We start from the raw sequence: 24,168 nt of genomic DNA on the forward strand, positions 1-24,168 counted from the left end.
CCTATCCCTGTTCATTTCCTCCCATCCTCAGAAACTAAGCCAAATCCTATTAACCTTTCAGGACCAGGTTCAACTCATAGCTCCTCCTGGCAGAATTAGTGTATTTCTTCCCCACATTCACTGCTAATAATGCCAGACTAGCCTTCTCAGCCCTGTCTCAGAGTAGATAAGTGTCCACCATTTTCTCAGATTGTGGGCATCATAAGGAATAAGGAAATGGTCTGTCTCCTCATCTCAGGCATGCAGTAGGTACTCAATAGATGTTGGTTGAGTTGAACTGAATGTGGTAACAGTCAGTAGAATTCTTATGTAGATACTCTGCTTTACCCAAACAATTCACAAGCAGTTTTTAAATAGTCATAACTATCTAAAAATCTATTTTTATATGTTATATTTCATAAGATGCTATCAATTGGAAGACCTACCACTATTTTATGTACCACTAAGAAATAAAGGAAATGGTGCCAATTTAGCCACATTGCCCTGTTGTGTTAGTAAGATATATTCAATTTCAGAGATATTCAAAGTGAAAAATGTGTTTCTTAGGATCAATGAAATAAGGAATTGTGTTTTTCCTGCAAGAGCTTGTAGTCTTAACTGTGCAATTGTAAAATAATTTGAATTGATTTACAAATAGAATATTGAGGTCATTTTTAAAGCTTTTTTCACTTTAAAATGAGTGTAAAGGAACATTTTGGCCTCAGTACCCAGGGATTGACTTGGGACACTATATCTGTGAAACATTGTTCAGTCACTCTGCCTTATTTCAAATAATTGAGCCTTGGTCTTTTTTGAAAAATGAAGACTTACAGATAAGAATCACCACCATTTTGAAAATCTTTGGGAAGGAGTCTGTTAAAATTTGTAAAAAAACATTTTATTTGACTTCAAAGTGGAAGGTTCTTTGCTGCATTTAAAATTTTTACTTTGTTTTTGATTAAAATCCTGTGTTACCACCTAAACACATATCAGGATTGATGTTTGTAATATCCCCGCCGCAATGGCATGACACAGGGCCCCATTAGGGTTTCACTTTTATGTAGGGCAGTTATATTTTCCAACTATTATGCTTCCTTATTGACTTTTGGTTATTAAATTAAGCTGTTAATCATGCAAACGTATGTAAATACTTAACATTTCTAGCTTCTCTTCCTTCTGCTCCATCGTTAGTATCTGAGTGACTTAAATCTCTCTTCAGCCATTTTCTCTTAGAGAATTTTGCCATCTCACACATGCCTTTTACCAACGTAAGTACTGTAATGGTGGGAACAGAACCAAGGAGAAAATAGCAGGTCCCCTGGGGGGTGATTCTTTGTCATGGGCCCTTTAGGCTCTGAGCATGAGAGGCCAACACAGTGCATTTGGTGCTCCCCAGCTCGTGACCTCTCCAGAGGGCTTGAGATATTTTCTCAGTCGTCTAGGTCATAGGCAGTCCCCGCCTTCTTGCTGGCAGGCATAGTTGCCACACCGGCTACTTGGGTGTGTGGCCTCAGCCTGGGGGTTCTTCCCTGATTCAGAGTGGACTTCCCACTCTGTGTGGGAAAGGCAGCTCCAGGCTCGGGAACTGTGCCTGTGGAGTGGCAGGAATGAAATCACCAGATGACTAGGTCTCGCTCTGCTTCCTCATGAAGAAAGGGGATCCCGTGACATCCTGACTGTTTTTGGGCTGAAGACTTCCCTCTTGGCTTCACAGTAAGACAACCGGCGAAAGGACAGGCCAGGTTGTAGGGGTTGGATACCATCATGGAAATGGCAGGTTGCATTTTCATACTTTTGGGTCACTTGGGCGGGTTGGGGAAGGTCTTAGAGGCAGCTGCTAAGTGTGCGAGTCCCTTTTCTTATAGTGCCTGCTTCTCAACTGCTCAAACAAGGCTGTGAACTGGTGTCCATGACACTTGTCTGTTCCCATTTTGTCTCAAGGCTGAATGAACCTCAGGCTTGCAAAGCCTGAGAGAATCAACCAAATTCCCTTCCTGAGGTTTCAGTCTTAGACGGTGAGAGAGGAGCTGCCCTAGTATCGCAGGAGACAAGGCTTCTTCTTGTGCCTGGTGAGACATCTACAGCTGACCTGGAAGGAGAGGCAGGTCTGCCCAAGGGAAGACCAAAGAGACCTGGGGGGCTCCATTTTGGAAGAGACATTGTTGGGTTAAGTGACTTTGTTTTGAAATTTCTTCTAAGCTAAGGTGTTGATGTGTTTTTGAGAAGATTATTCTGGTGTGCAGTTTAAGGATTATACAGTCTATTACTGTGTTTCCCCCAAAATAAGACCTAGCCAGACAATCAGCTCTAATGCATCTTTTGGAGCAAAAATTAATATGTGACCTGGTATTATATTGTATTATATTATATTATACCTGGCTTTATAGTAAATTAAGACTGGATCTTATATTAATTTTTGCTCCAAAAGACGCATTAAAGCTGATTGATTGTCAGGCTAGGTCTTATTTTTGGGGAAACACGGTATGTTTCATAGGAGGTATGGAAGCACTTGTAACAGAGGACCATCCTCTCCCAGTGGCCTCTTACGGGGACCTAGTTGTCACTGGAGATACCCTTTTAACTTAAGCTGCAATGTGGTGAAATAGCAAAGGACAGAATTCAGCATTAGATGTTACCTATCAGTAGCTCCCTTTCCATTTTCTTTGGGGATCAAAAGTTCCATTCTCTCTTGCAATGACACGGGTGTGCTTTTTTGATGTGACTCAAGCTTGAAATTGAAAATTTGGGAGCCAGGAGCCCAGAGCTGAGCTCTCACATCACATGGTCACTACTCTTGGAATGTTGGGTGGAATTCTCAAGTGTCAGTGTCTTCGTGGCTTCTTCGTGGCAACAATACTGCTTAGATTTTTGAAGAGCTACGTGATTCTTGTGGTGTCTTGAAAAAGCTACGAAATCCATTTCAGTAAGCGGGGGCCTCATTTGAGCCCGTGTGAGGGCCAGGCTGTGGGGTGTTTGGGAAACTTAATGGCCAGCTGTATAACACAGCCCGTTGGGATTGGTGGTTTCCAAACGCCCTCGGACGGAGCGGGAGGGAGCTTCAGAGTGAGTGACGTAATGTTGGAGTTGTGTGCCTTGGCAGTTGCCAGGGTCCAAGTATAGTTGCAAGACAATAAACACCAGGAATCTAGAGAAACTTAGAAGAGCATTTTGGCCTAAAGCCAGTAACACAATGCCAGCCAGATCGTAAGCATTCCACAAATGGTACATCTCCCTGACTTGGGGAAGATGTTATTTCGCTTTGAAATGCACTGACTTTACTCCTATGAAATATGCTAATGTCTGTCCCAGCTGAACCCGTGGGTTAAGTATTGCCAAAGATTCACTGTTCTAAAATTAAAGTTATTATTTTAGTAGAAAATCCCTGACTTACAGCTGGCTTAAAAATATTGATTCTGTGACCATGTTTCCTCACGTACTTACCTTGAGATACATTTAGATACACTGAGATGTAGCATTGCTGAAACTAAGGCAGTCGTTGCATATGGGAACTTCTAAGGATTTTGTTTGGCTGGTTTGGTTGTCTGTTTTTACCTGCCTTGAATACATGGTTGGGCTAATAAAATCGTGTCATCCATGCTCTTTGGAGAAGGGATTTGGAGCCCTTTATCATAGCTCATTTACCTGTGCTGAGGGGATGATTTTTCACTGAGAATCCTGGTCCTGCCCCAGGGCCCTCACTGCTTATGTGGTTCATCTGAGATGGAAGGTGGGCAACCTAGTCTTTGTTCAGGAATCCTTGTCACGGTCTTAATTTTTTGTCACAAGCCAGACGAGCTCACCACTGGTGAACCCATCCCTTTGTGTCCGATGGGGTGTGGTCACCTGGTAGCGTGGCCCAGCTACACTTGGCCACGAGCCAGGGAGCTCCTTTTCAAGCTTACCACCCCACAGCCATGATCCAACACTCTGGAGAACAAACAGTATTCAAGGAGAATTTCCTGGACGTATACAACCTCTCTACACTTCAGCAGTGTTATATCTCTTTAGAACTTCTGTCACTGAATTGTGATTTAAAAAAACCCCACAATTATCAAGATAAGAAACATCCATATGAATTTGTCACCGAGCCCGTGTGGAAGGATGTAGTCCAGAACATTGCTCATCATATCACAGTGCCCTCAAAGGACCACCAGTGACAGTTTCTGTCTGATCTTAGTACCAAGAACATTTGTCCTTCTGAGCAATTGATGAGGGAATTGTGAATTTTACAACGGCCCTGTTTTACCTCTTTGAGTTGGCTGTTACAAAGCTTTCTGTTAAACTGAGACAGCTGTATGGCTTGTTACCCTTATTCTTTCCCTCTTCCCTTTGTCTTAACCTTTGGGTTGCTTTCCTTTTTCCAGTAGTAATTTCTTCCATTCTAGTTTATATTATGTATCTTTCAAAGTTAATCCTGAGCCCTTTGTTGAATAGAGTAATGATTTTAAGTAAGTAAAGAAAATGACTGATGAATTTTCTCGAACTTTTGAACCATTTAAAAATTTCCTGTACTTCACATCCTTCCTTCCATCCATCCATCCATCCAAGAGTGATTTTTGGACTAAGTATGCATACCAAAAACTAAATTGTTTGGTGCTTATTACATGTAAAATAAATATTCAGGATTCTGACTTGTTCAGGATTTTGATCCAAGACGGCTATATCATCCCACCCACAAAGGTTCAGGGTAAGGGGAAACTTCCTGATTCTCATTGATTCACTAATTATAGAACATTTGGGGACACTAAATCTCGGTAACAGTATAACAGTTAACATAGTTATGTAGCATTTTATAGCTTATAGTGTGAATTCATGTTGATTCTCTAATTTTGTAACACCTATATTTCCAGGTAGGTGTTAAGTAAGGCAGATAAGCTTATGTCCTTATTTTTCCTGTTGAGTTTCAGAATGGGTAATTTACTTGCCCAATATCATATAAGTTAGTAAGTAATAGGGCCTGGTACATGAACTTGGGTATTTTGTGGGCAAGTATAGTATCCTTTTCGTTATATACTCTGATTCCTAGAACTTATAAGAACTTAAAAACGACAGGATGCTCCTTATGAGTGTTTTTTGGAAGGTGAAAAAGGAAGTTCTGGTCTGGCAGACTTTTTAGGGAAAGGCATGGATTAACTGCCACGGACATGATATTTCTGACAGTTGCCATGTTTTCCTTGTACATCAGACTCTAGGGTTGGAGTTATGGGACTTCTCAGCCCTGTCTATTTTCGCAGGGATTTGAAGCCTGAGCTTAGTTTTGGTAATTTCTTCCCCACCCCCAGCACACACACTTCCCTGTGAAAACTGGTTACTTGACATCTGACACAGAAATGGACTCTATGAGTTGAGGATGAATCAGAGTGAGACAGAAAACTTGTTTCATCCAGTGTCCACTTTCCTGGGGTTATCTTAACATAATGTAAGCAGGCCGACTGGTACTTCCAGATTTTGTCTGCATGGCTTGTGTGTGTGCGTGAGCTGTGGCAAAGTGAGTAGATCACAGTCTTCCAGCTAGGGGTTCATTCATTCCCCTATTTTTATCCCACAACAAATCTAAGGTGGCTAGTTTCATCTAACTTATAACAAAGTCCCAGTTTCTGGTGAGTTAGGTGTCATGTTTCAAGGAAGCCCCAATAATAGTGGCCCTTCTGTGGCGTACCCCTTATGGTTTACAAATGTTAAATTAGAGTGAAAACAACATTTATTGAGGACTCACCATGGCATAGGCACTAAGCTAATCGTGTAACATAGGTGATCTCATTTAACAACCCGGTAGCTGGGGGACTGTTATCCCCATTTGTGGAGGGATAAACTGACTGTTAGAGTTTGCCTCGTATTACCCCACAAGTAAGTGTGCAACTGAGATTTGACCTGATGTGCAGGCAGCAGGACTCCAGCCTTGAATTCCCTCCAAACACTGTGCTTGGTACATAGCCGCCTCGCACTGAAATGGAATTCTTTGCAGCTCTTGAATAAAACCCGGAATCCTGATAGTTCTCAAGTTGCTGTGACATACAGTCACAAGGCCACAGAGGAGCGAACCCATTTACAGGCAAAACGAGTTACTTGTTGGCACATGGCAACCTTAGTGTGTCTGCTGATTGCAAAAGAACAAACGTGGGGCTCTTCATTCGTCCGTATCGTGGGTCAGTGCCACAGCCAGGGGCACAGGTGAAGTTTTTTCCACCAAAATCAGAAAAAAATGATACCCAAGAGACTCAGTTTTATTTTCCTGCCTGTTTGATAAATAATGCCCTGTAACTTTCACCTCCTTCTCCATGAAGTTTTTCTGCTCAGGGATTAGAAGAATACAGAGAGAGAAATATTTTCGTTCTGGTACATAGAATATGTACTTTTTTTTTTTTAAGTATAAAAAAACGCATTATCAGCCTCTGTTGTGCAGGTGGAAGGACAGCCGCCCGCAGGCCCCGTTTGCCAGCAAGAATCCAGCCTTGCAAATTATTGGCAGCTGGCGCTGTAATGAGTCCATTTCAATATAAATGGGCTGTTGCTTATTAATTTCTGCCAGTTCCTAAGCAATTCAGGAACTGCTTTGAAAATTTGGAAATTTGCAGAGAGCAGCTTAAGGAGGATGCCCAAGAAGAGAGAGCGAACAGGATGGCGATGGGGGGAATCATGGAAAGGGCACGTATTTTGGGGTAATGATGGGGGACTGCTGGGAACTCACGCTCCTTCCCCTGCAAGCGTGAGTCACCAACTTCATGGTTAAATAGCACGTTTTCCAAGACAAGAAAGAACAGTAACTTCGCTTATTGTTCTGTTCTTTATGGATATGTATACCGAGGGTGACCAAAAATAAAAATGTAAACACATTTTAAAAAAGGAAAAAACTATTAAAATTGTAATAATTTCTTGGCCATAAAGAAGAAGGGAATCTTACCATTTGCAATGAAACGGATGGGCCTAGAGAGCATTATGGTGAGTGAAATAAGTCAGATGGAAAGAGACAAATACCATATGATCTCACTTATATGTGGAATCTAAAGTACTGAATAAATGAGCAAGGTAAACAGAAATAGTCTTAGAGATATAGAGGAAAAATTGATGGTTGATAGTTGGGAGGGGGTTGGGGGTGAGGAAGAAGGTGAGGGGATTAGAAAGCACCGATTGGTAGTCACAATATAGCCACAGGGATATGAAAGACAGTTTGGGGAATATCATCAATAATGTAAAGACTTTGTAGGGTGTCAGATGGGCACTTGTCTTCTTAGGGAGACCACTTCATGGATGGTGTAGATGCCTGATCACTGCCCTGTACACCTGAAGCTGAAGCTGAATAATACTGAATGTCAACTATAATTGAATATATATGTATAGTCACAGGATGTGGAGTACAGCATAGGGAATAGAGTCAATGGAATTGGAACAGTTAGATAAGATGTCAGAGGGGTAGTAGATTGAGAGGGGTATCACTTTTTGAGGGGTGTAAATATCTAACTATTCTGTTGTTTTGTGCACCTGAAACTAATAAAAAAGATTGTAATAATATATACCGATAACAAAGGATGAATACAAGTCACGTTTGATTTCTGCAATTACAAGAGGTGTTCAAAGTGGTTACCATCAGCGTCCAGACACTTCTGATTACGGCGAACTACTGCATGAGCAACGTTGACCAAAGTGTCCACTTGTATACATTTTTTTTGGCACCCCTGGTATATTTATTTATTGCCACTGTGTGGTTGCCTTTCACAAAGTAGACAGCTTCGTCTGTGGTCCTGCTCCAATTGTTTGTCCCTTTACTGAAACCTCCAGCAGTGGGTGGCAGCAGTGAGCAGCTCCCCAAAGGAGTGTCCACTAGGAGAGTCATCAGGTGCAGCCACCCCAAGGGACCTTTATGTCTGTCTTAGTGTTTGCAATCTCACCTCAGAAGGCAAGCTTTAAGAAAAAACAGAAAAGAAAAAGAAAGATGATTATTACTGCTTGTTCTTGGAGGTCTCCTTGTTAGTTTATTTTCTGTGTTAAGTAACAGTTTGGATATTTTACCTAAACTCTGTCCTGTGCACCTGCTACACGAGTTTCCTCTGAAGTTGGACAGCTGAAGGAAATATGGACACGATGAGAAAGGCTGTGTATTTAAGTTGGTCTTCTGTCTTACTGTCTTTCAGCATTTTCTTCAACTTCTGTTAGAGAGCTTGACTTTGAGAATAACTGAGATTCCCTTGTTTCATTTCATTTATCTCTGTCTGTTGAGACCTTTTGAAAATTAAGAGAGAACCATGGAAGTCATTTCATAGTGACCTGCTTCTGTTGTCTGACCCCTTAATCTCTAGGGATAAATTAAAATGATGAAATAAGTTGTAAGACTACTTATTACTAGAAATGTTAATATGCTCATATTTATTCATCTGATTATGCATGTCATTTTATATCTGTAGCTAAATGTGCATTATTTGATTGGGGGTGTGGTATTTCACCCCAAATGGATGTTGGAGCATTGATGAAAATGCCTACTTCCTGTATTATGGCTGACCTTTTTTTCCCTCTTTTTCTGTCCTCTCCAGGTTTTTGGCGCATTCTCATAGACTCAGATGAGACCTTGATAGCCATCCCGAGGGGCAGGTGCTGAAACATTTCCCAGCCCCAGCCACTGTTCATCCTGACACCATTTCCAATCTCAATATCTAAATGCCACAGTGCTCTTGGGGCAAGTTGGGCTGGGAACCACTGTTGCCTTGTAAGGTAAGTTTGCGTATGTACATCCGAGCCTGTATACATGTGCATGAATTAACGGAAATGCTTCAAAGGTGGTGGATCAGACACATTTTCATATAATTGGAATTGCTGTGTTGTATGTGGCTCGTGGGAAAAAGAATTTGGAATCACTTCTTTGGATTAAGGTTACACCCATCTAACAATTCAAAAGTATTAGCATTTTCAACTAAAAAAAAAAAAAGAAGAAAGAAAGAGCAGGTACCTATGAAATCTTTTTTCCCTTGTGAATTGCCCTCAGGATCTTTTAAATTTATCCCCAAGTTTCGTCATCTTTATGTGAGATTATGTTTGAAAAAGGCAAACCTCCCTTCAAAATCTTACTTCAAAACAATGATATATTTTGTTTCTGGTTTGGATAAGCTTTAAAAAGCAAAATAAATACAGTCAAAATAATAATCTTTCTAAATCAAAGATCATCTTTTATTTGTTGCAAAACTTTCCTGTTTAGTTTCTTGTGTTAGGGGTGTTTGTGTGCGACTTGGCAAACCGCTTTTCATGGGTTTGTAAAGATTTAGCAAAAACTTTCAGAACTTTGTCTCAGTTTAATCTTAGCTCTTGTTCCCCGCCTGTATTCAAGCTCAGCCTCCAGTAGGGAAAAAACAGGCTTGAAACCAAGACCTCCCACTGGAATCTAATTTTAAATTTGCAATCTGTTGTCTTGTGATTTTCACTTCAAATTTAACTTTGAAATAAATACATTTCATGCTTTCTCCTGCAGTTTTGGAGGTCTGTTTTTAAGTCATGGAAGGGTAATCATTACGTGCATTTGATGTTTTTAAATACCTCAGGGGAATGAAAAATTTTATTATTATTAATTATAATTTATATACATCATTAAGTGCCTTATGCTTGGATTTCACAATGCCTTAAGCAATCACAGAGAAACCTTGCTTTCATAGTTAACTTTTGACTTGAATATTATATGAATTGGGTCATCTTGGGCTCACCCTACTAATGGGCTCTAATGTTTTATATTTTTGAAGTGTCCTTGTTATAAGGCAGTCTGAATGATGAGCATTGCCAATGAGAAGAGCTGTGCTAAAACTTCAGTTTATTTAGATGAGCAACACAGTGACGAGTAAGGCATGGTCCCTGCCATCGGGAGATTATAATAAAATGGGAAGGGCATATATACAAAGCAAGATAAGTGTGTCAGTGTACAAATAATCATGCCACAGACACAATGTGAGGACGTCAATCAAGGTGGATTGGAATGTGGAGAGAATGATTAAATCCAAGCTAGAGAGTGTTTTCTTTGTCTTAGGTAATTTTCCCAAACCATCTGTTTCAAGTTTGGGTTTGGTGCTGTTCTGTTGTAGCTGTCAGTGGAGTGCCCACATCCTCATTTTCTTTAATGATCCCAAAAACCCAGGGACTTAAAACATGTCAACATGTTTTGTTTATGTTTCTTTCCTTACAGCGCATTGCAGGTTTAGTGTAGAAACTTTAGAAAATACAAAAAAGTATAATTTTGAAAATTAAAATTATTCATATTCACTTTACCCAGAGTAGTTACTTTTAAAATTTTTACACAGGTCTAGTTGTGTGTGTGTGTGTGTGTGTGTGTGTGTGTGTATGTATGTAAGTGAAATAGTATTAATATTCTTAAAGAAAAGTTTAATTTGCTCAAAGCCAGTATCTTGGATGTATGGGTCAAATTTAAGTTTTTTTACTTCCTGAGAATAAGAAGAGCTTTGCTCTAGAGATGTTTGACCCTAATACCAAAATCACCTTCTGAATAACTACTGAACAGGGTGAGCCCTGGCAGGCTGCCCCACAGGCTGGGTTTTGGTCACATGGAGCTTTCCTGTTCTCCAGTGAAAGGGTGGGGCATTCTGTCTGTTTGGAGTACTGCTTGCACTTCTGGTCTCATCTAGGGAATTAGACTTCTGAAACCATAAAAATATTATTATAACTTCCTTACTCTTTGAGATGATGAGTTATTTCCAGTTTCCCTTATAACTTCTTTCTCTCACTCTTGCCCTCTGACCAGTCTGAAGTTACAGTAGTATTTTCCTTTGTTCTCTCTGTTTAGAGACCTTGACCATGGGGTGGCTTTCTATTAACTGGGATGTTTTCTCATGTAGTATTGAGAAAACGTAACATGAGTGTGATTAAAAAATGCAGCTTACATGTTACATTTTGGATCATACAGGTTTTACCTTTCCTTTTTGTGTTCTATTTCTCTACTCATGTACAATAATTGATGTTCATACATATTGCAAGCAGTCATTTATCATTTATTTCAAGAGTGTTTACCTTTACTCAGGGAGCACGGTTATAATAGCTGTTTTGAAAGTCTTTGATAATTTCAACCTCTGGGTTACCTTGAGGTTGACATGTATTGATTGTCTTTTCTCTTGAGAATTAGTTAGATTTTCTTCGTTCTTTGGGATGCATCATGGATGTTTTGAGTATTGTGTTGGGAGACTCTAGGTCCTGTTAAAATCATCTGGAGAATGTTGATTTTTCTTTTTTGCTGTTTTAGCAGGCAATCAACCTGGCTAGGTTCAGATTGGAAGTTCTCTCTGACCTCTGGTGGGTGGTGGCTCTAATAAGTTCAGTTTTCAAAGCCTTTGCTCTGCTGATTTGGGTTTGTCCCACACATGTGCCACCTGGGGGTAAGTCTGGGGTGTGGGCCATAATTCAGTGTTCAAAGCATGTGCTACCTCCCTTTGGGTCAGTCCCAGGCATGTGCATCTAAGTGGTGAGCTGGGGACTAAATGTGGATTTATACACAGCACAGATGACATGCTTCTCCAGCTCTTTTTTAGCTGAGATCCCCCATCTCTTTGGCTTGCAGGGACCACTCTTTTTGGTTCCTTTGGCCAGAATGACAGGTGTGTCTCAGGAGTTTTTGCTGCCTGTGCCACAGCTGTGCAGGGTGCTCACCCTCTGTGCAAGGCTGGGAGAGAAATTAGAATAATATTATAAAAACAAAAACAGGAAACTTACTCTTGTATGAGTGCCTTCTGCAGGTTTTGACTCCCTTCCCCAATCCACCTGCTTTTGCTTACTCTTCAGAATGCTCTGGTAGTTGCTGTTTATTTGGTCTGGAGTTTTTAGTGTTTATTAGTGGGGGAAGGGTCGACCATAGTGCCTTACTCCATCTTGGCTGGCACTGGACGTTAGCAATTCAGTTGTGTTCCCTACTTTATTAAGACAGAAGCTCTATCTCCAGTGAATCAACTCTGCATCTCTATTTATCCTCACTTAGGACCATTGGTCTGTGTTTGCTTTGTATTTCCTGGTGACATTGTGCTAGACGATGCCCAATACATGCTCATGTTTTGTTGCCTAGTGTGTTGAAATTATGCTAGAATGTTTTAGGTAACTTTCAGCTTTAAAAGGGGATTGAAAAATGCTTCATTTTGACGAATCCTCACTTTTAAACAAAATTTCATTTAACCAGAATATTCCAGTTAGTTAAGGCTTTGCTTATTTTAACTCTTTATTTAGAATTAATTTTAGATTCACAGGAAATTGTACGCAGAGAGTATACCCTTTACCGAGTTTCCCGTATTGGTTGCCTCTTACATAAGTTTAGTAAACTACCAAAACCAGGAATTTGACTTTTTTTTTTTTTCAATTACACCATTTTATCACATAAGGCTTAGTAGGCTAATTAATCTATAAAATAGTCCCTGAGAAATGACACCTACCTGATGTATGTATGGACCAACCTAATGACTGGACTTAGGATAAAGTTCTCTAACTCTTTCATTGTGTATTTAATTTGATGAGTTTTAAGAGAAGTTAAAAATGATTACTTGGAAAGTTTAACTCATCACTTTAAGAGAAAGATCATGGTGTTGGGAAAAATGGAAAAGTCACACTAGTGTCTTTATCTCTGGTCCTGAGATTTTCAGACCCTGTACTTCTTTCAGATGACCCCTGCGCATCAGGCCACTATGTCTCCTTTGCCCCCATTTTTTCTGGACCATCGTAGGCTGAACAGATCCACACTCTCTATGTTGACAATGGGGAGAGGTGCCCTCTCAACACCAAACCCCTTTCCTAAACCTCTGCAGGAACAGCTCCAAAAAGAGGAGGATGATAGGAATCGAAGTCAAGAATTAAGTGGATTAAGTAAGAGAGGAACAAGGCCTCGATTCTTTTTTGCAGGTAACCTGGTGTTGGGGAGCACAGTGGAGCAGGGAAAGCTGAACCCCTCAACTCAGTTCATGGATCAGGATGATCCTAAACCCAGTGGTCTGGAATGAGGGCCCTGCATAGGTCTGCAGAGGGAGGAAACCAAAGAGCAGAGGGCAGCCTAGGCATCCACCCCTCTGTAGCAGAGCCAGCCTACTCATGACTGATGCGTTTTCTCTGGTTCACAGTGTGGGAACATACTTGTCTAGTTTTTATTGTAGTTGTATGATTTTTTTTTTTTACATCCTGGATTAAAGTTGATTTTGTCATTCATTCATTCTGTATTTTTTTACTGAGCACCTACCACCTTTCAGGCAGTGTTCTAGGCACGGAGGATACAGCAGTGAACAAGACAAACAAAACTTGCAGTCTTCCTTGAGGCTTAGGTTCTAGTGGGGCAGGATTGAGAATAAAAAAGATAAGTAAGTGAAATATATTGTTTGTTACAATTGTGATAAATGATAGGGGCGGGGAAGGGGGAAGAGACAAAGAAGAGGGATAAGAAGTGTGGAGCTATGTGGGAGGGGCTGTCATTTCGGATAGAGATGCCAGGAAAGGTCTCCCTGAGATCTGAGTCAAGACCTGAATGGACTGGAGACAGTAAGCCCGGTAATGTCTGAAGGAAGGGTTGTAGGCAGCAAGAAGACCATGGGCAAAGGCCCTGGGGCCAGGGAAGTCAGATCTTAGCTTTGAAAATAGAGTATGAGTGTACAATTCTGTAATACATCACCTATATATCACATTGTGTGTTCACCACCCATTGTCAATTCTCCTTCCATCACCATATATTTGATCCCTTTTACCCTCATATATACATGATGTATTTCAGAATTGTACACTTGAAACCTGTGTAACTTTACTAACCATTGTCACCCCCATACACTTTAATTAAAAAAAAGAAAATAGAGTATGAGAAGCCAGATTTGAGGTTTAAATACTGAGAGTTGTTCTTTCACTAAAATCTTGCCCACTACTTCCTGCCTAACACCCCTCCCATTAAGTACCACTGAAAGTGTAAGCTATCTGAAGCCAATAACATTCCACATAAGTAAATCGTGGTCGGAACCTGAGAGGTTAATGGGTTTTAAACTGGTAATGTTCTGTGGTTTGAGATCGAACACCCTTTTTCTAATGTTCTTCTTTTAACGTTTCTGTCCTAGTGTTTGCATTTCAGCGTCTTCAGTGTCCTCCGCCTTCGTCTTCCCCCTGTTAAAGACTGTGGGGATTATGTTGGTGAGGTACTGATCACCGACCTTTTGCTTTTGTTACGAAAGTGCATGAACGTTTATTGACTCTTTATCATGAGGAGAACACTCTAGTCTCTGTAGAGGTGAAAGAAAAAAAGTCAAAGCTGCTTTCTAACCCGAAGTTGCTTCTAGACTCACAGGGACAAACAAGACCTGTGCAAATGTGAAATATAAAACAGGGTTTTTAAAAAATTGTTTATATATATATATATGAATAAATGATAAGAGTTAAGTAGGAGAGAACAGGGAGAAATAAGAAGCTGGAAATCGCTGGCATTTTGTGTGTGTATGTGAAAAGGATGAATTTTCAGTTCATCACCGAAAATGTGGGGCCGGAGTTGTCCCCAAAAGGGGAGGTTGTGCATGTTGTGTACAATGAACACTTTTAATTTTTCATGCTTATGTTATTTCAGAGTCCTCCACTAATCCCACATGGACCTTTAAGGATCTCACTGACCTTTCAGGAAAGCTTTCAAATTAAGGGGTTTCAGCAGTCCCCAGAAACTTATTTTTCTTAACTTTCGTTGCTTCAAACTTCCTGCTGACTCTGCTTAGGTCATCCCCTGAGAATTTCTCTTGGTAGGATTTAGAAGATTTGGCATTCATCTCTAAATTCTAGTTCTGAAGATAAAAATGGCTTCTTTCCTACCTTGGCTGGCTGAAAAGAATCTTGCTACTAAAATTGCTATTAATATAACAGAACCATCAAAATGATGCATGGAGTGCTGTAATTCTTGAAGCTTGGGGTCATTTCCTTTAGGAAACCTCTCCCGAGGCTTTTAACTTGATTAGTTTTCTGTTGGCAGAAACAAGCGTAACCAGAAATTTGTTGTTGAGAATATATCTGTCAATTTATATTTGCAAACTTTTGATATATGTGATAGAGGAGAGTACACCCTAGCGTACTGGAGGAGACAGTTTTGCCTTTCTCTCAGTGTCTTTCACCATAATTCTTTCCCCCTTTTACATTTAAATCTGTGTGATTTCTTAAAATGGGACTGTGGCTAACACTTATTCTAAGCTTTATATTATTTATTGGCAAAACACAGAGGCATCAAGAAAGACACGTCCGGGTATCTTAATGTATACTTTCAAAACATCGAGAATTCTTTGGAAATTGGTCAAGGCATTTAATTTTACTGAAATGCTTATTTATTTATTTTGCTTTAAAAAATACAGTCTATGATATTCTCAGGAATGTAAATAACATGCATGGACAGTTGACCTTTTCATTTTGCCTCTATTGAGTTGAGTTTTTATCTTTTTTTCTTGCTTTTTAAAGATGCCAGCCAGAGAGGCGTGAACTTACGGCTTTGAAATGTACTTGCTATGTAGCAGTAAGAAGGGGAGTCTCTGTCTTGGGTAGTTCTCTCTGTGAATCACATGATGTTTGTGACCTGGTAGGGAATATTCCAGGATGGGAATAGCTTAACATCTGGTGTCTGTATGAGTTATTCCTGAACTCAATGGAACATTAAATGGAGGTTTTCCCTTTCTGTTGCCACACATTTCATTTCAGTAAAGATGTGCTTGTGAGAGTTTAAGCAACGTTTTGGATTGAACAGTGGGGTTATGGAGTGATTCCCAGATCAGTGTGAAGGTGTATTCTATTCCAAGGTGTTTCAAACTGTTTGTAGTGGTCACAGTGAGTGAATTCATTCTCTGTTTCACTCCGGTGCCTGTCAGTTTTTTTGTTTATTGTATGCCTTCCCTGGCTAGAATATCATGTTCATGAGAGTAGGGAATGTGCCTGTTCCATTCACTGCTGTGTCTCTGGCTTCTAGAACGTGGTAGGTGCTCAGTATGTATTTCTGAATGAATAACTATGTAGGTGTTTGAAAGAATCAGCTCAGGAATATGCCCAGCTACTATATTTTTCTACTTTCCTTTTTGGCCATTTCCATGTGCATATCTTAAGTGTATATGATTTGAATGGTATAGAGAAACCTCTTGCAGAGCAAGGAAAATAGGCTAATTAGAGTCATGACTGTTAACCTTTGAAGAGTTTTCTGTTTCCCTCTGTGGGTAATAGACATCATGTCAGTGAGAGAGACTAGAAAAATGCTAAGGAGGGACTGGAGTTAACCTGGGTAGCACCAAAAGCCTGAATCACATTTAGTGGTTTTACAGCGTGAGTTTCTGTTTGCAGGGCACTCTGTACAGTATTAATGTTCTCAGGTTGGATTCGCTCCCAGAAATAAACCCATTAGTCTGCTGCGAAGCAGGGAGCCAGGGTTTCTATTTTGTTTTGCCCATCCCCCTCACCCACCTCCCACTTCACACCACCTCCAAACTGAAAATAAGGGTTTTCAGCATGCTATGGAATTAAAGGTAAAAGCCCTGTGATACATTTGGAAGAAGTGATCAGACGTACATCTTGAGTATTTTCAGTTTTGATTGATTTTGAAGCATAGATGGAGTCTGAATGAAGCAGGAAGACCATTGGGAGGGGGGGAGGTTATTAAATGTACCTCTGATTTTTGTTTTGTTTTTTGAAATACATAATTTTAATCAGAAAATTACTCATTGGGCAGACTCCTTGGTTTGTGCTTTTTGAGTTTTCAGTTTATGGATAGAAGTACAACTTTATAAGCTAAATGTATAACTATAGGAAGGAAAACAAGGGTTGCCAGCCTCTGAAAGCAACATTGCAGCCTGCTAGGTAGGTAGCGACCCTCTGGGCAAAGACAAGTGTGATTTTCTAATGATCCTATTTATGCTCTGATTTCACGTCCCCGGAGGGGTGATCTCAGTAGATGTTAGTTCTCACCTGCTGAGGTGGAAGCGGCCCAGTACCTGCCAGGTGCAGGTAGGATGGTGCGCCATTATCTGCCAGGCTGTTTGCCCACCCTGCCTGCGAAGCTCTTTCTGTTAAACTGCCCAGACCCATTGGTGACTCAATTATCCCCTCCTTTCTTTCTTTTTTTTTCTTTGCTACAGACCATAAAACCATGGGAAACGCAGAAAGTCAAAATGTAGAGCATGAGTTTTATGGAGAAAAGCATGCGAGCCTGGGGCGCAAGCACACGTCGCGCTCCCTGCGCCTGTCGCACAAGGCGCGGCGGACCAGGCACGCTTCCTCGGGGAAGGTGATCCACAGGAACTCCGAAGTGAGCACCCGATCCAGCAGCACCCCCAGCATCCCCCAGTCCCTGGCCGAAAATGGCCTGGAACCCTTCTCCCAGGAAGGCACCCTCGAGGACTTCGGGAGCCCCATTTGGGTGGACCGAGTGGATATGGGCTTGAGACCTGTGTCGTACACCGACTCTTCTGTCACTCCCAGCGTAGACAGCAGCATCGTCCTCACAGCAGCCTCTATGCAGAGCATGCCAGACTCGGAGGAGAGCAGGCTTTACGGAGATGACGCTACATATTTGGCTGAGGGAGGCAGGAGACAGCATCCCTATACATCCAACGGGCCCACATTCATGGAGACGGCGAGCTTTAAGAAGAAACGCTCCAAATCTGCAGACATCTGGCGGGAGGACAGCCTGGAATTCTCACTCTCTGATCTGAGCCAAGAACATTTAACAAGCAACGAGGAAATCTTGGGTTCCGCGGAAGAGAAAGATTGCGAGGAGGCTCGGGGGATGGAAACCGGGGCGAGTCCCCGGCAGCTCAGCGCCTGTCAGCGTGCCAACTCCCTGAGTGACTTGTATGCTCAGAAAAACTCTGAAGTGATGGCAAATGGGGGGCCGAGGAGCAAATTTGCGGGCTACTGTCGGAATTTGGTGTCTGATATTCCTGATCTTGCAAACCATAAGATGCCACCAGCTGCTGCTGAAGAGTCTCTTCCCTACAGTAATTATAACACACTTCCCTGTAGGAAATCTCACTGTCTTTCTGAAGGTGCCACCAACCCACAAATTAGCCATAGCAACAGCATGCAAGGCAGAAGAGCAAAAACAACTCAGGTAAAGTGACTGAAGTCTGTTTCAATATTTTGGAAATGGTGCATGACTTTATAGGTGAATGATTTTGCTCTTCTAAGGTTCCTCTCTTTTTGTCGGGTTTTTCCCTGTTTGCTGGGTGGCTGCTGCAGCTGAGGCTGCTTCTGGAGGATGCATCTGTCTTTTGCTTTGCCCTTCTTTCAGTTCTGTGCTTAAGGGGTGGGGATTAAGGAAAGAGTTGGTGTGGGGGGTGATGTGATAGGAGTGGGAATAAAGCTGGTAAGTTCTTATTGAGAAACTGCCTCTCGAACTCGGATTTTCCACAGCATCTTGTCTATTCTAAGCTTCCTTTCTAACGTGGTCCTGTCAGTGGACAGATGGCCGTGGTGGGTTGTGGGCTCTCAGAGCTTACTTCTTCCGCGCTGCTGGTGGGAAGAGGTTAGTCGGAAGCTCGTTGGAGGAGGTGTTTTGGATTCAGGGCGGGCTCTGGTCATCTGTCAGCCTCTCTCAGAAGTTGGCAGGCTCCCTGCCTTACCAGGAGCCATTTCAATTTCCTGTTCCTTGAGATGCAGTCCAGCCCCGTCTCTGGAGGGAGGTGGAACGGAAGGAATAACATGGGTGGGTTCTACTTTGCAGCCAACTAGTTGTTTGACCTTCAGCAAAGGCTGACCTCTAGTTGCTCCTCTGAAAAATGGGCGAGAGGGGTGTAAAAATGTTCAGCTTGCCTGCTTTGGGTCTAGGACATGAGAAAGTAGGTGTGGAAACATTTTTCAAAGATTTAAAAAGTATCTCACGAGTGAAAGGGAGACCCGTCACCTTCATTGAGGATGACAGTTAACATGAGGATAATAACATGTCAAGCAGTCCACATGCCGTGGTCATTTTCTGATTCTGCTGCTCTCCATCGTGGAGTGCCAGCAGCCCTGGCTTGTACTGAGGATGGGTTGGTGGTTTGCAGGATGGGGCTTCAGATCAGAATTGCAGATTGGGCCCATTTGCCGTGAAGAGGTGTATCAGCTGCCAGGTTGTCCAGTGAACGGCACTGCGGCCAGTGAGAAAGCAGCAGGTGCACTCGGGCCTGGCCAGTGGGGATGCTGCTGCACCTCTGGCCTCGCTCCACTGTGAGTCAGACAGGCATTTCGAGGTTAAGTTCTTTTGGAAAGTGGGTCTAAATATAATGGATAGACGATGAAGAACCTGGGGAGAGGGAGAGAATATTGGCATTAGACTCTTGGGTTCCTAACCAAAAGTGGGTGGTCTTTTTTGTTTGTTTGTTTGTTTTCTGTAATTTTCAAAATCTCAAGTTTCTAATTTTATTTTGGCATTTTAAAGTCCCATAAGTCATTTGGGGATACAGATTTATTTATTTATTTTTTACCAGTCTAGATTTGTTTATTAGAATAATTAAAATTTATTATATGTTCATCTGGGTTTATGTAGATTAAAGGAGTCTGACCTTTTCTCCGTTTTAAAAAATACATATTTTTAATTGTGGTAAAAATGCACGTAAATGTACCATATTAACCATTTGTAACCATTTGTTCAGGGATAGTAAGCACATTCACACTGCTGGGCAGCTGTCACAACCATCCAGGACTTTCTTCATCTTGCAGAACTGAAACTGGACCCACAAAACACCAACTCCCCATTTCTCCCTCCCCCAGCCCCTGCCAACCACCATTCTACTTTCTGTCTCTCGGGATTTGACTCCTCTAGGTCCCTCTATAAGTGGAATCATATAGTATTTGTCTTTTTTTGGGTATGGTTTATTTCACTTAGCATAATGTCCTCGAGGTTCATCCATGTGGTAGTATGTGTCAGATTTCCTTTCTTTCTTAAGGCTGAATAATATTCCATTGTTATACCACTTTTTAAAATGATATACTACTTTAAAAAAAAAAAAATCCATTCATCCGTTGGAGAGTGAGAGTGAGTTTTGCTGATGGTGTCCAAGCCAGGCATCCTGGCTCCACCTCTTCTTACCTGGGTGACCTTGGGCAAAATTTTTAATTCTCTTGAAGCCTTAACTTCTTCATCTGTTAAATGGGGATAATAAGGCTTTTTGAGAAAACGGAATGAAATACCATGTGATGCACAGGGCCTGGTCCTTTGGAAACAGCCAGTAAGGGAAATTTTGTTAGTTGTTGTAATGTTCATTTTTATTAGGGATGTTATATTGGTTGAGGATGCACGATAATTTGATGTTTACATCAAAATTTGGTGACTTAGAAACAAGGTTGTTACAAGGCTGACTGCTTTGAGAAGGTGAGTGTGAAGCTTGTCTCTAGATGCACTCCCTGAATTTTTACCCATCATTTTTCTGAAGCGAGATTGTAATGATGGAAATGACCGAATAGCCCTCCTGTGGGCCCCTTGCCTACCCTGTGTGGGCTATTCCTGCATTGTCAGTTGGTCAGGTCAGGAGACAGGTGACATAGGTGACCTAATAAAGGGTTGCCGCAGGGGCACTGAACACTCTGTCTTGAAGACGTTGCCAGATTGGCTTTGTAGGACTGCTTCAAAGACATCTCCTTGGGAATTTAGAAAAGCACACATTGATGTAGAGGTTGGAAAAGGAACGTCATCTGTGGCTGTCACTTTTACCTGGAACAATGCTAAGTTAGCACACATTTACTGTAAAATTTAAGAGGGGTGCCCGGCTGTCCTCTGGCTCCCTGGCTCCAACACTGGGGACAGTTGGACCTCAGCTTTATCTTACACTGCTGATGGGGGGTGAGCCTTTGAGTCATGACTGCCCCTGAAAGCGGGGCAGAGCAGCTGTCCCCTTCAGAGCCGGTACTACTAGAAGCTCTCATGTGTAATTGGTTCATGAAATTTCCATTCTTTGGCTTGTCGCCTTTTAAAATTGTTAATATATGGAAGTGAGGTCATCTAAATGTGGTATCTCCTAAAGTCACCGCTGAGGCAGCTTAATGTAATGCAGAGTGCAGCAGGCTAAGAATCCTAAGAAGGACATTTGCATCCTGGCTCACTCCTTACTGACCTTGGGCAAGTCGCTGCGCCCTGTGTGCTGACTCTCTGTCCAGGGTGAGTGACACCAGCCTCTGACAGGGCCCTTAGGAGAACCAAATGGGCTACCACGAAGGGTAGCCTTTTGTGCAGTCTATCAAATGAATGCAAGTATTCTTTTCTTATTGACTTTATGTGTGGAGCGAGGATCTTTCATACTCGAAACAAACCCCAGAATGATGCCCAACACGCCACCCACCCACGCTTCCTAGTCTAAGTCTGGCGTGTTTCTCCAACTCAATTTCTTGAGAACCCACTATGTTCCAAACAGTGTATTTTAAGAGGCAGTTGGTGTAGAAGCTTCCCTGAAAATAATTCGTTTCTTTTTTTTTTTTTTTTTGGTAAAAGTTTCTGACCCAGGGGACCTCTTCAATGAAGTTTGGTCGTAGATACTCAAGTCCTCATCTGCCCTTGTGATGTAGTTGAATCTCTAATTGTCCTGTCAGCAGTTTTACTCCCCAGAAGAGCATTCCTGGCAGACATTTGGTCCAAGAACATGGTCTCTAACTGGGAGAAAATCATTTTTATCCGAAATAATGTGTACAAGTTCTGTTTATTTGAAATGATCAAGAAAGAGTTTTTTTTACCATTCTTCCTGTTTTTGTATTTGTTCAGTAGTTGGACACGTTACTGAAACTTGAAGGCACAGGAATTCACATTTAAATTGTAAAAAGTGACGCATATTGTGTGTCTGTCGCCTAGTAAGTGCCGAGGAGTTACGATTTGTTTAATTCAACGTATTTGTGTATGTATGTGCACTGTGTATACAAGTTTGTCTTGCGAGTCAGTCTGGTATTTGTTTATTGGGAGAGTTTACTTTATTGATCTGCGTAGAAACACAGAGCAGATTGCTCCTTCTTTGATACCATGTTTCCCCAAAAATAACACCTAGCTGGACAATCAGCTCTAAAGAATCTTTTGGAGCAAAAATTAATATAAGACCAGGTATCATATCATATCACATCATATCATATCATAGTAAAATAAGACCAGGTCTTATATTAATTTTTGCTCCAAAAGATGCATGAGAGCTGATTGTCCAGCTAGGCCTTATTTTCAGGGAAACACGGTACCTCATTGGTCTTTTGTCCTGCACTTTGCTCTCTTGCATTCCCACGGTTAACAGGCAGAGTTGGCAGCCTGGTGTCACGTGAAGAAGAGGCTCTGAAGTCCAGCAACTCTGAACCTGTGGGTTTGAGCCCTGTTACCTGTTGGTTATGTAACCTAGATGGAGCTCAATGCCTCTTTAACGAGGCTAATGTGAGTGTTCCACCTGGGAATGGATGTAAAGCTCCTGGCACCATGTCTTGCTTGTGATAGACGCTCAGTACATGATGGCTATTAGTTGTGACGGCCAAGTTTGGCATCATATTCTTGAGTTCAGCTCTCCTGTGTCTCAGACTTTCAGCGGGTGAGGTAGAGAGAGAAAATTGCCATCTGAGGGAGCATCATTTAGCCAGGTTCTGTGTTTCAAAGGGAAACTCTGGCTTGGAGCCACTGTGTATAAGTTGTGAGGAGAGCCTCATGCATCCATTCAGGAGATGAAGGAATGTGAGAGGCTGTATTGAGTGTCTCAAGGAGCCGCAACCTTAGGGAGAGCAGCACAGGTCCCAGATCCTTGAGGATAGGTGATGCTGTTGGCTAGGTTTCTGTGTTTGTCCCGTTTTTGACAACCTCAATTCCCAGAAATTCTTCACCCTGTAGTAAGGACTGGGAATGAGGTGTAAGGCGGAGCTCTCAACCAGAGCTTCCGGCCCTTGTGAGCTACCGACAGGAATGTTTTTCAGTCTGATTTTGAGTCACCAACTCAGAGATCATCTGTCTGTCCAACTTCATCACTTTTCAGGGGAGGAAGTAGATCTAAATGGAGTGGGTGACAAGGTCTCACAACTGGATTAAAATCCTGTTCTGACTCACAGACCAGGGTCCATTTTTCAGAAGCCTACCCCCCACACTGCACTCCAACAGGTTTCAGATTTTAAGATCAAACCTCTCAATTTTGGGACAGAAATCAAAAAGGGGGGAGGGATTATTGGCTGAAAAGAAAATAGTAGCTGCCCGCGACTGTGACTCGAAACAGTGGTTACTCAGAGGTGACCATGACAACTTTAGAAGGAGCCATACCTGATGTTTTCTTCCTTGAATAAATAAGCAAGTAACAGGATTGGGGATTTCACTATCAGTAAGAGAATCTTGAGTTCCTAGAACAATTTTGTTGATTTTTAAAATATTGCTTTGTTTTACAACATCACTTAAATGGCTCAGGAATAGTAAGTGTTTCCCCCGAGCTGAAAATTGACGTCAACATCCGGGAGATTCTTAACCTTTGGTCTCAGACTCCTTTGAGAATCGCATGAAAAATTTGGACCTTTTCCTGAGATAAACACATGGACCACCCTTCCTCATATAATTTCAGCAGCTCCATGGGTCCTACCAAGTTCATTTAGAAGCTTCTAGTTAAGAACCTCAGGTTAATTCTTTGTAAAACAAAGTATTTCATATAAAAGCCATTGAAAAAAAATTATCTTCCTTCCCTTCGTCCTTTGTCATCTGTTTGATGCTTCTTTTTCCCTTTCCTCTTGATCTTTATTTTTCTGGCATGTAAGTTAATTGAGATATTTATTTTGAAAACAAGCCCATTCATTTTCTATAAGAGTATCCAGCTCTTTTCCAAAATCTTCTTTTGGGGAGGGGGGCGGTGGGTAAGTAGTTGAGGGATGGCTTATGTCTGTGATTCTCAGGCCCCTTTATACTCTAAAAATGTATTGCAGACTCCAAGCAGATTCTGTTCATGTGGGTTGTATCTATAAATATTTATCACATTAGAAAGTGAAACGGATATGTAAAAAATACTTGTTAATTCATTTTAAAATAGCAGCAATAAAATCCATTGCATGTTCGCATAAATTATTTAAAAAAGTTTTCTTTTCCAAAATATAAACTAGTGAGAAGAGCGGCATTGTTTTATGTATTTGCAAATCTCTGTAATTTCTGGCCTAACAGAAGACACTTGTCTTTGTATCTGCTTCTGCATTCACTCTTTTGTGATATGCTGTTTTGATTGGACTATATGAGGAAAATCTGGCCTCGAACAGGTAGGTGGAGAAGGGAACGTCCTTCGGGACGCTCTGCAA

The 24,168-nt window shown here is 41.6% G+C and overlaps 1 protein-coding gene across 8 annotated transcripts in view; it reads left to right on the forward strand.

Moving 5' to 3' along the window:
* Positions 1 to 24,168, forward strand: part of TIAM1 (TIAM Rac1 associated GEF 1) — a 360,045-nt gene that overhangs the window by 212,647 nt on the left and 123,230 nt on the right. For all 8 annotated transcript variants that reach the window (XM_019730167.2, XM_074326168.1, XM_074326172.1 and 5 more), the window contains 2 exons: positions 8,505 to 8,682; positions 17,055 to 18,028. In XM_019730167.2, coding sequence (XP_019585726.1) covers positions 17,066 to 18,028 — 963 coding nt within the window. In that variant the 5' untranslated portion in view covers positions 8,505 to 8,682; positions 17,055 to 17,065. The remainder of the gene's footprint in view (positions 1 to 8,504; positions 8,683 to 17,054; positions 18,029 to 24,168) is intronic.

Source organism: Rhinolophus sinicus, linkage group LG01 (assembly GCF_036562045.2).
Source record: "Rhinolophus sinicus isolate RSC01 linkage group LG01, ASM3656204v1, whole genome shotgun sequence".
In the NCBI taxonomy this organism is placed as follows: Eukaryota; Metazoa; Chordata; class Mammalia; order Chiroptera; family Rhinolophidae; genus Rhinolophus; species Rhinolophus sinicus.